The 11,241-nt window shown below is 52.8% G+C and overlaps 1 protein-coding gene across 3 annotated transcripts in view; it reads left to right on the top strand.

Moving 5' to 3' along the window:
• Window positions 1–11,163, top strand: part of CPSF1 (cleavage and polyadenylation specific factor 1) — a 37,689-nt gene extending 26,526 nt beyond the window's left edge. For all 3 annotated transcript variants that reach the window (XM_083748976.1, XM_083748977.1, XM_083748978.1), the window contains exons 24-38: window positions 230–319; window positions 444–587; window positions 784–936; window positions 1,109–1,225; window positions 1,360–1,450; window positions 2,309–2,393; window positions 3,475–3,616; window positions 4,909–5,061; window positions 6,149–6,325; window positions 6,438–6,504; window positions 6,863–6,910; window positions 7,248–7,403; window positions 8,153–8,282; window positions 9,247–9,385; window positions 10,944–11,163. In XM_083748976.1, coding sequence (XP_083605102.1) covers window positions 230–319; window positions 444–587; window positions 784–936; window positions 1,109–1,225; window positions 1,360–1,450; window positions 2,309–2,393; window positions 3,475–3,616; window positions 4,909–5,061; window positions 6,149–6,325; window positions 6,438–6,504; window positions 6,863–6,910; window positions 7,248–7,403; window positions 8,153–8,282; window positions 9,247–9,385; window positions 10,944–10,991 — 1,740 coding nt within the window. In that variant the 3' untranslated portion in view covers window positions 10,992–11,163. The remainder of the gene's footprint in view (window positions 1–229; window positions 320–443; window positions 588–783; window positions 937–1,108; window positions 1,226–1,359; window positions 1,451–2,308; window positions 2,394–3,474; window positions 3,617–4,908; window positions 5,062–6,148; window positions 6,326–6,437; window positions 6,505–6,862; window positions 6,911–7,247; window positions 7,404–8,152; window positions 8,283–9,246; window positions 9,386–10,943) is intronic.
• Window positions 11,164–11,241: the final 78 nt, after the last annotated feature.

The raw sequence follows: 11,241 nt of genomic DNA on the forward strand, positions 1-11,241 counted from the left end.
CCCTCCCTTGGGGGAAATAGCAAGAGTGTGTGCTGTCTGGCTTTTACAAATTCTTTTCCCTAGGGGGAAAGTTAATACCATGGGAGAGCTGCTGTAATCAAGGTCTGTGATGAAGGATCCAGGAGCTTAGAGGACCATGTGTCCCCATGACCTGAGAGTGCTCAATCTGTTGATGCCGTGAGCCAAGGGACAGGCTGAAGCTCACTTTATTTCTCCACCCTGTTGACAGGTCCATGTGGACCAAGAGCTGCTCATCTACGAAGCTTTTAACCACGGCTCTCAGCTGGGCCAGACCAACCTCAAAGTGCGGTTCAAGAAGGTAAGAGCCACTCTGCCTTCTCCCCAGGCCCCTGGAACGCTGCAGTCTCCCTTGCAGGCTTCCCTCTGCACTCGAAGGGAAGGCTTCCCCACTCACCTCCTCCTGCCCTTTCCCTTCCAATCAGGTTCCCCATAACATTAACTTCCGGGAGAAGAAGCCCAAGCCGTCGAAGAAGAAGCCGGACGGCGTGGGTGGAGAGGAGTCGGGGGCTGCCAGGGGGCGGGTTGCCCGATTCCGCTACTTTGAGGATATCTATGGATACTCGGGGGTGAGTCTCGCGGAGGAGTCGTCCTTGGGAGATTCTCAGGAGAAGCCTTTCTCTTTGGGGAGTTGGGCAAGGGCGCGCTCTTCCTGAGGCTTTGCGGAACCTCTGCCTGCCAGAGCAGGCACTGCTGGCCTGGCGCAGGAGAAGGCTGTGCTCATGATCAGCCCCAGGTCCTGATTGTGTTTGCATTTCTTCCCAGGTGTTCATTTGTGGCCCCTCCCCACACTGGCTGCTGGTAACGTCTCGGGGGGCCCTGCGCCTGCACCCCATGACCATAGACGGCCCCATCGAGTCCTTTGCCCCCTTCCACAACGTCAACTGCCCCAAGGGCTTCCTCTACTTCAACCGGCAGGTAGGCCTGGCTTGGCGACAGAAGCTTGGGTGGGATGCCCGCCTTATTTCTTTCATTTGCCTTCTGCCTGCTACGTATGAGGCAGCTCACTCTGCACCTGGGCTGCTGCCGCCGAGAGAAGCAGATCTATCCGCAGGTGAGAATGAGGCCTTGTCTGTGTCCTCTGCTACAGGGGGAGCTGCGCATCAGCGTCTTGCCTGCCTACCTTTCCTACGACGCACCGTGGCCCGTCCGGAAGATCCCGCTGCGCTGCACCGCACATTACGTATCCTACCACGTGGAGTCCAAGGTAGGGCTGTGTGGAGCGGGACCTTCAGCAGGGCCTTATCGGTGGTGGGGAAGTGGAGTCCTCCACTGTCACAACAAGGCCTTCTGCTCAACTCACGCCCCCAAATGCCTTAATGAATTTGCTCCCTCCGACAGGTATACGCAGTGGCCACCAGCATCAACAACCATTGCACCAGGATCCCCCGCATGACGGGGGAGGAGAAGGAATTCGAGACCATCGAGCGAGGTGGGTGGCTCGTAGCTGTTGGAAAACGCTGCCTCCTCTCTGCGGAGGAGAGGTCTTTGACTTGAAGAGTCAGCCCCTTGTGCTGGGCAAGTCGAGGTTGGGCTGCAAGATGGAGGGAGACGGGCTTTTGACTCCTCTCTCTTCCACCACAAAGGGCCACCAAACCCCTTGGTTTGCCCTCCAGAACAAGGCAATCTGACTTGTTCTGTCTAGCTCACTCTTGCTTTCTCTGGCTGGTGGTTGCTCTCCAGGGTCTCAAGGTGGGAAAACAACAACAACAACAATTTATTATTTATACCCCGCCCATCTGGCTGGGCTTCCCCAGCCACTCTGGGCGGTTTCCAACAAGACACTAAAATACAGTAATACATCAAACATTAAAAGCTTCCCTAAACAGGGCTGCCTTCAGATGTCTTCTAAAAGTCAGATAGTTGTTTATTTCCTTGACATCTGATGGGAGGGCGTTCCACAGGGCGGGCACCACCGCCGAGAAGGCCCTCTGCCTGCTTCCCGGTAACTTCGCTTCTCGCAGTGAGGGAACTGCCAGAAGGCCCTCGGCGCTACATCTCAGTGTCCAGGTAGAACGATGGGGGTGGAGACGTTCCTTCAGGTCTACTGGACTGAGGCCATTTAGGGCTTTCAAGGTCAGCACCAACACTTTGAATTGTGCTTGGAAACATACTGGTCTTCCACATCCCCTGGTGCCTGATATTTAACCGGAGATGCTGGAGGCTTGGGCAGCCAAAGCAGGTGTGCGCTCTCCGTGATAAGCCATGACCCCTTGTGCCCCCCTGGATTTGATGGTGATGCCGGCTGCATACCTATTTCTCCCTTTCTCTCTCTGATCCCCACCTCCAGATGATCGCTACATGCACCCGCTGCAGGAGGCCTTTTCCATCCAGTTGATCTCTCCGGTCAGCTGGGAGACGATTCCAAATACCAGGTGAGGAGGGTGCTCAGCAGGAGCCCAAGAAAGCTCCTTCCCAGGCAGCGGCAGGTGGGGAAGATCTGGCGCCTGGTTGGGTTCCTGGGGTGGAATATCAGAAGAGCCTGGTGGTGCTTCTGGATCAAAGCAAAGGGCTGTTTGCCGTTTGCCTTCAAGGGCCGTTCAGATGCGTCCTGGAAGCAGAGCTGGAAAGATTTAGTTCAGTCATCCCCAAGGTTTTTGGGCCTCTACCCACTTAGTCCCCCAGTGCTACAAAAGCATTATTCAGAACAGCAGCTTGCATAACCCACTAAGGAAGAGCAAAACACAATGGCCCCAGCTAAGGGTGCTCCATTCAGTTTTGGGGAAGGGGAAGAAGCTGCTTTCTCTTGGTGCAGAGACTGCACTCGCTCTACGTGGGGCTGCCCTTGAGACTGACCGAGAAACTCCAGCAAGTGCAGAAGGCCACGGCGAGGCTCCTCACGGGGTCCTTGCCGCAGGATCACATTCACCCAGTGCTATACCAGCTGCACTGGCTCCCAGTGGAGTACAGGATCAGGTTTAAGGTGCTGGTTTTGACCTTTAAAGCCCTATACGGCCTAGGACTCTCGTACCTACGGGACCGCCTCTCCTGGTATGCCCCACGGAGGACCTTGCGGTCTTCAAATAAAAACATTTTGGAGGTCCCGGGCCACAGAGAGGTTAGGCTGGCCTCAATCAGAGCTAGGGCTTTTTCGGCTGTGGCCCCGATCTGGTGGAACACTCTGTCACAAGACTTGACATCTTTCCGCAGGGCCTGCAAGGCGGAGCTGTTCCACCAGGCCTTTGGCCAAGGCACAGTCTGACCCTCTCATTTGGTAATCCTCACAGAACTCTAGCCCAATGGTTGCCATCAATTTGATTTGAACTGATTTTATAATGAGTTGATTTTAGAATGTTGTGTTACTTTTATTGTTAGCTGTTCTGAGCCCGGCTTCATCTGGGGAGGACGGGATATAAATAAAATTTTATTGTTATTGTTATTGTATTATTGGGGCACCCAGAAGGCAGCTTGGCCTGGCTCCCCCTCCATCCTCTCCTGCCCTTTTTCAATCTGCAGGATCGACCTGGAGGAGTGGGAGCACGTGACCTGCATGAAGACCGTGTCTCTCAAGAGCGAGGAGACCGTCTCGGGCCTGAAGGGCTACATCGCCGTGGGGACCTGCCTCATGCAGGGCGAGGAAGTGACCTGCAGGGGCCGGGTGAGTCAGGCAACGCTGGGCACTTGAACAAGAGGCAACATGGCTAGGGGCTTCCTCTGCACAGTTCCGCCCATCCTTCTCCCACAGTTCCTGCCTGCTGCCTTCACAGGCCCAGTCCTTGGTCCAGATTTCCCCAGTTTGGACACGTTAAGACTCATTCATCCATCTGGTGAACTGCGTGTTTTGCTGGCAGCCTCTCCTAATTTGGGGACAGGAGGCAGATCCAGCAAGAGTGGTGGCATCAGGATCCAAGGAACACAACCGCAGAACTGTTGAGTTGGAAGGGACCCCAAGGGCCATCTAGTCCAACCCCCTGCAATGCAGGAATCTCAGCTAAAGCATCCATGACAGATGGACACCTAACCTTTGCCTAAAAACCTCCAAGGAAAGAGAGTCCACAACCTCCTGAGGGAGACGGTTACATTATCAGACAGCTCTTACCATCTGAAAGTTCTTTCTGGTGTTTAGTCGGAATCTTTCTTGCAACTTGAATCCATTGGTTCAAGTCTTATCCTCCAGAGCAGGAGAAAACAAGCTTGCTCCCTTCTCCATGTGACAGCCCTTAAGATATTTGAAGGTGGCTATCGTATCTCCTCTCAGACTCCTCTTTTCCAGAATAATTATACCCAGATCCTTCGACTGTTCCTCATATGGCTTGGCTTCTAGATCCTTGATAATCTTGGCTGCCCTCTGCACATGTTCTAGCTTGTCAACATCCAGAACTGGACACAATATTCTAGGTGTGGTAGAACCAAGTCAGAATAGAGCAGGACTATGATTTCCCTTCATTGGGACATTACTTCTGTTGATGCAGCTTAGAAGAGCATTAGCTTTTTGGCTGCAGCACACTGCATCCTTATGAACTTGTACCTCCAAGCTTTTTCACTGTGCTCCGAACAGGGTCTTGTATGTGTTCTGGGTTCTGTAGCGGATGCATGGAGAAGTGAGGCAGAGACCTGAAGGCTCAAAAACGGAAGTTACAACTCCTTAGCCGTGAAAAGGCAAAGTTCTGCTCTGTGCCAGCTAATTGAAAAAGTAAATTATAGTAATAATGCACTCACCCAGTGTGCCGCCATCTGACGCTGGAATCATTTACCTGCTGCGATGGCCACCTTATACTGATGAGCACAGTTGCAATTTTGCAGTTCTCCTTTAGTATTTTGTTTATTGCAAGAAGTCCCTCGTCTCCCGGCTTGCAACAGAGGAAGGGGATGTTTCTAATTTAGCAATGCAAAGCCATGCTGCCCTGGTTATGTAGGATGACTCTCCCTTCCTTGCTCTCTTGCCCTCAGATCTTGATCATGGACATCATCGAAGTGGTTCCAGAGCCTGGGCAGCCCCTCACCAAGAACAAATTCAAGGTGCTGTACGAGAAGGAGCAGAAGGGGCCTGTTACTGCTATCTGCCACTGCAACGGCTACCTGGTGTCGGCCATTGGCCAGAAGGTGAGCAGGGCCTGGAAGAGGTGGGTGGGATGCCGCTCTCGGGGGCTTATTCAGTGTAGAATGTGGATTTGTTGCTCCTAAACGCTCCGCAGCCATCCTTGGGGTAGAAGCTTCTGTCGCCCTTTCAGTGTAGGCTATTCTGACTTACGCAGGCAGCTATGAGTATGCCGTCAGGGAGCTGCAATTATTCCTGCTGAGTCAATTCATAGTATTGTGTGTGTGAGTTTGTGTGCACAATGTTGGCATGTGAAGTTGGGAAGTTACGGAAGGTGGTTTGAGGACCTCAAGTTGAAACAGGGTAGTAACCCCCCAGGCTGCAAGGAGATAGTTCTGCGACGTGGACTCTTTATAGAATGTAGACTTAGGAGTGTCTGGAAAGGAGACCTCTTCTTCCATTACAGTGGTACCTCAGGTTAAGAACTTAATTTGTTCCAGAGGTCCGTTCTTAACCTGAAACGGATCTCTTAACCTGAGGCGTGCTTTCGCTAATGGGGCCTCCTGCTGCCGCTGTGCTGCTGGCGTGCGATTTCCGTTCTTATCCTGGGGCAAAGTTCTTAACCTGGAGCAACCGCTTCCTGGTTAGCGGAGTTTGTAACCCGAAGTGTCTGTAACCTAAAGCATCTGTAACCCGAGGTACCACTGTACTGTTTTTATGTAACAGCTTTCTGTACCACGTTTCAGAGAGTTTACCAGAGTGTGCTTTTCAGAATGAAGATAAAGCGCAAATCAAAAGGGGTGGTTAGAGTGCAGAAGTGCCTTGCAGGGCTGGCAATGTGAGCTTTCTGTGGTTTAGAGAAGGAATTGCTGAAAAACAGAACTTGAGGCATCAGCAACACGGTACAATAGAAAGATGGGGAGAAGAAGCAACCCAGACCCTGTGACCATCATCTGTGTTGTTGTTGTCTGCTACTGTGTTGTGCATTTTTGAGTTTTTATATTGCAAACTGCCCTGTGATCCTTGGATGAAGGGCGGTATAGAAATTAAGTAAGCAAATAAATGGGAAGTGAGAAATGAGGTGGGGAGAAGGGCTTTCCTGTCCCCTTGCCACCTGCCTGGGCTGAGCTCTGGTCTCTCTCCCTGCTGCAGATCTTCCTGTGGAGCTTGAAGGACAATGACCTGACGGGCATGGCCTTCATCGACACGCAGCTCTATATCCACCAGATGATCAGCGTCAAGAACTTCATCCTGGCAGCTGACCTCATGAAGAGCATCTCACTGCTGCGCTACCAGGAGGAGAGCAAGACTCTCTCCCTCGTCAGCAGGGTATGGGGTGTGGACCCTTTCCTAGAGGGTTGGCAGGGGGGCGGGTAGGGCAGAATGGTACTGTTTGAGCCCTGCCCCACCTGACTGACTTCTCCTTGTCTCTCGCCTCCAGGACGCCAAACCCCTGGAAGTTTACAGCGTGGACTTCATGGTGGACAACGCTCAGCTGGGATTTCTCGGTGAGCAGCCTGAGCGTGGCATTGGGGGAGGCCCTTCAGGAGGGTTCAGTCCAGCAGCCTTGGCTCTGCCCCAGGACGTTGGTGTTGGGGGCTGGGGAAGACTCAGACCCATGCCTGGGCTTTACAAGGTGGTGGCCCACCTGTCTTTTGAACAACGCAAACCCTTTTCTCTGCATTCAGAACAAGCCAAAATACAGAATTATAGAATTGGGAGGGTCTGTTAGTCCAGTTCTCTGCAATGCAGGAATCACAGCCAAAATGACCACCCTGTCTCTGTTTAAAAGCCCCCAAGCAAGGGGCAGGTGCGTTTCTGGCACGGTCAGGCTACATCATTGATCTGTTTTACTCTATTTTGCAGTGTCTGACAGGGAACGGAACCTCCTTGTTTACATGTATCTGCCGGAAGGTGAGATCAAAGTTTGTCTTTTGTTCTGGGGAGATTGGATCTGCCCCCTTCCTGTTTCCCACCACTCAGGTGGCTCCTAGTCTCGGGGAACAAGAATCTTGGGGCTTCCTGTTGGCAAGGAGTGCTGGGGCTTTTGGAAAGAGATGTTTGGGCCGGGTGGGCTTTCTCTGGATCTCTGTCTCAAGGCCCTACGTTGTCCCACATACCGCATGGCCTCTGAGCCGCCTTCAACAGTCTGGTGCCCTCCAGCCACCCCTCTGCTGGGGCTGACGGGAGTTATAGTTCAGCAGCACCCTCCCTCCCTCCCTCCCACCCACCTCTTTGCTTTTCTCTCCAGCAAAGGAAAGCTTTGGGGGGATGCGCCTCCTCCGCAGGGCCGATTTCCACGTGGGAGCCCACGTCAACGCCTTCTGGAGGACCCCGTGCCGCGGGGCCATGGAGGGGCCCACCAAGAAATCCATTGCATGGGAGAACAAGCACATCACCTGGTTTGGTAAGGAGGCCTCTGAAGGAGACACCCGGGGAGTCATCTTGGCCAGAGTCTAAGGGAACTGAACCTGCAGCCTCTTGTGTTTCAGGTTTAGAATTTCAATTTCAAAGTTTTTAAAATCTGGGAAGATTTTGTTGGAAAATCCAGAATTCTAGTTTTGAGTGTTGGCAACTGAATATAAATAAGGAAAGGACTTTACAGCTCAATTTTATGCCTTGGGAATGAGTTCGAAATTACCTACTCTTGTGATATTTTGAGTTTCCAATTCAATAGCTTGATGGCTACATTTGCACTTAACACCAAGCCATGGTTTCTTCAGCAAGGCACAAGTCATCTCACAGACAAACAAAACAGCCATGGCTTATTTCTCCAGAGCTTGGTTTCCTCCCCCAGCTGTTCACTCCATGTTCCTCTGTAGCTCAGCAAGCAGCTGGGCTGGGCTTGGCTGTCTGAACGATGGTTGAAGCAAAAGCAAGGCTGTGGGCTTCAGAAATAATACCAACCAGTAGTTAAAATAAGCCAAGGTTGAGAAGCCAGAGACGGTCAATCATGGACTCACATGGTGGTTTGTTGCCGGAACAGAAACTATGGTTAGCCTCCTGGGCTGGGGTGTTTAACAAACCATGGTTTGGCGTTACGTGGAAACCATGGTGTACTTATGTGAGATTTCTCCAGGTGCTCTTGGAGCCAAAGGCACCCGCTTGAGCCTTGACTCTGAAGGGGGTGTGTGTGGTGTTTCTTCCCCCCTCCAGCCACGCTTGACGGAGGGATCGGGCTGCTCCTGCCCATGCAAGAGAAGACCTACCGGCGCCTGCTGATGCTGCAGAACGCCCTGACCACCATGCTGCCCCACCATGCCGGCCTCAACCCTCGTGCCTTCAGGTAGCTTCTTCCTGGGGCCCTGCCTCTTCAAGTCCCTCTACCCCGCTTGACCCCCTCTGTGTGCCCCTTGAGGAGCAGAGCTGTTGGAGGGGAGGAAAGAGCCACCCACACTCTCACTTATGTGCTGGGAGGGAGGGAGGGGAGTCTGGCTCTGCAATCCCCTTCTGCACATACTGCTATCTTCAGAGCCATCTGTGCCTTCCACACCATTTCCTGCAGGCAGGATCTGCCCGTGGGAGGACTGGTGGGATATAGGCCTCGCAGGGAGAGCGCGAGACTGTTTCAGAGCCGATGGGCGACTTGGCTGGGGAGCAGAAGACCTTGTCTGTCCACACCTGGGATAAGCAGGCTGGCTGCCAAGTTCACCCCTGGGTTATGGGTCACACGTAAGATCAGATTAGCAGACATCTGAAGGCAGCCCTGTTTAGGGAATATTTAATGCTGTGTTGTTTTTAACACTTGATTGGAAGCCGCCCAGAGTGGCTGGGGAAACTCAGCCAGATGGGCAGGGTAGAAATAATAAATCATTATTATTATTATTATTATTATTATTATTACTACTACTACTACTACTACTGGATGTTAAAGGCAGGGGTCGGCAAGGTTTACCTCGCCTGGGCTGGTTCACTCCAGCCGAGATCCCTCCGTGGGCTGGATTGCGCACGCACCCGCAATTTCTGACGTCTGCGCAGAAGCGAGTCTCCGCACTGCGCTGGTTTAGTGCAGCGCCCGGGGACTTGCCGAGCAGGCGGCTTGGTTTGGGGGCAGCTCGTGGGGCGGTTAAATGACCCCTATGGGCCGCTTGTGGCCCCTGGGCCTTAGGTTGCCGACCCCTGGTTAAAGGATTACAAAGCCCATCACCATTCCTGATTGGTGGGCATGCTGCCTGCTGGAGCTGGAGCCTAGCAGAATGAGGCAGGGACCCCAGCACTCCTCTCACGACGTTCCTCCTGCCCCTCCTTAGGATGCTGCACATGGACCGGCGCATCTTGCAGAACGCCGTGCGCAATGTCTTGGACGGGGAGCTGCTCAACCGCTACCTTTACCTGAGCACCATGGAGCGCAGCGAGCTGGCCAAGAAAATCGGCACCACACCAGACATTGTGAGTGGGGAGAGGGGGAAGAGCCAGGAAGACAAGGGTCGCCTCCGCTGGCAGGGGCTGCTTCCGGCTCCAGAGCAAACGAGGTGCGCATTGTGTGCCTGCTGCGCTGTGGGAAAGCCAGCCTCTCTGTCTCAAGAGATTTCCTGCCACGTTCCTTGCAAAACTGCTTGGGTGGCAGCTCAACCCAAGCGGCCTTGAGAGCGGCCTTTGCAGGAAATAAGGGAGGGAATCCTTTAGTTTTTATCAGGAGCATAAATCATTTGTGCCGAGCTGGATTTTTAGCTGTTATTATTGTACTGCTTGGGCTTCTTCCACCCCCAGGTGGTTCTTGTCGCCTGTCAGGGTTGGCTAAGGCAGTGGTTCTCAATTAGCTAATGACTGAGGACCCCAGACCCCCTACTTTTGAAAATTTGATAACTCTCTGCAAAGCCAGACAGCAGCAGGGTGGGGGCTCTGTGAAACTGCTCCACTGCGCAGTTTCCACTCCCCTCGGCTGAGCAGTTTACGGAGCCCCTAGCTTGCTGCTGGCTTGTGCGAGCTGGCGATGGTGGGGGGCTCTGTTAAAGTGCTCCTCCCCCCAGCTGTAGGGAGCCCCAATGCTTCTCCTGCTTATATGCAAACCAGCTGTGGGGCAGGCTGCCTTCTGAGGCACTGGAGCTGTTCAGCTGGGGAACGGGAGGCCTCTTCCACACCCCACACCCCAGCTGAGCAGTTCTGCAAAGGATCAATACTCCTCGGCTCGCCCTTTAGCCTGAGAGGCATCAGGATCCACTCCCCGTGTAGGGCTGGGCCATGTATCTTGGAAGAAGAAGCCGTAAGAAATTCCAGTCATTGTGATATATCACCATATACTGGTATTTAGCTGCTGATAGATCACAATGTTGAAAACAAAGTACGGCTCAGCTCCAACGCTAAAGTAATCGGAGGGCGAGCTGTTGTGCTAATCCTAGTGGCAATTTGCTTACCTGTTTCCCCTGCTGAACTTCCAAGATGAACAATGAACCCCAAAACTTATCAGGCTAGAGTCTCTGAAAACCCAACTACAGGCAGTGGGAGACTCCTCAAAACCTGATCGTTGTTGAAAGCAATTAGAAGTTCTTTTCAGTTAAAAAATAAGGAACAAGGGGAAGGGATCCCTTGCATTAAAATAATAACGTGAACCCGCCCTGTGAAGCAACCTATTTGCATATTCTCTCTCTCTCTCCCCACCCATCCAATTGCAAGAGCCTTAAGAAACTGTGTCAGAAGTTTGTGCCCAATCCCAGATCACTTGCCATCCAGCAGCTATTTCCCAGTTTTTCCCCTTCCAGCAAGCGAGCACTAGTCACGAGTAGAGGCTAGGTGATCCATGGATCACTACTGTGGCTTTCACTGTGCATTTACAAGATAAGTGAGTCCCTGGCAAGGGATGGTGCCCCAGGCCCCTAACTGGGAACCACTGGGCTAAGGGATCTCCGCCATAACAGAAGACCGCCTTTCAAGGAGAAGTTCCTTGCAAGGGAGAAATGTCCCTCCTGGGCAATTCCTAATGACCCTCTTTCCCCCCTTCTGTCTACAGATTCTGGAAGATTTGCTGGAGATCGATCGAGTCACAGCTCATTTCTAAGGATTCCCCTTCCCCGCAACTGCACCCCTTGATTTGGCTACAGGGGGTGGCCCAGCCTCCCTGTCTGCCCCCCCCCCCGGAACCCCAATGTTTGTAATGTCTTCCTGGCTGGGCCACAGGACTCTTTATCAGTTACGTGTTTTTATAAAGCTGGCAAGGATTTGTAAAGAAATTGTGAACTTGCAGTGATTGGGCTACCAGTTTGTGGAGCTGCATGGGCAGATCATGTGTGGGTGGCGGGGGGTGTAGT

This window comes from Podarcis gaigeae (assembly GCF_964106915.1).
Source record: "Podarcis gaigeae genome assembly, chromosome: 7".
In the NCBI taxonomy this organism is placed as follows: domain Eukaryota; kingdom Metazoa; phylum Chordata; class Lepidosauria; order Squamata; family Lacertidae; genus Podarcis; species Podarcis gaigeae.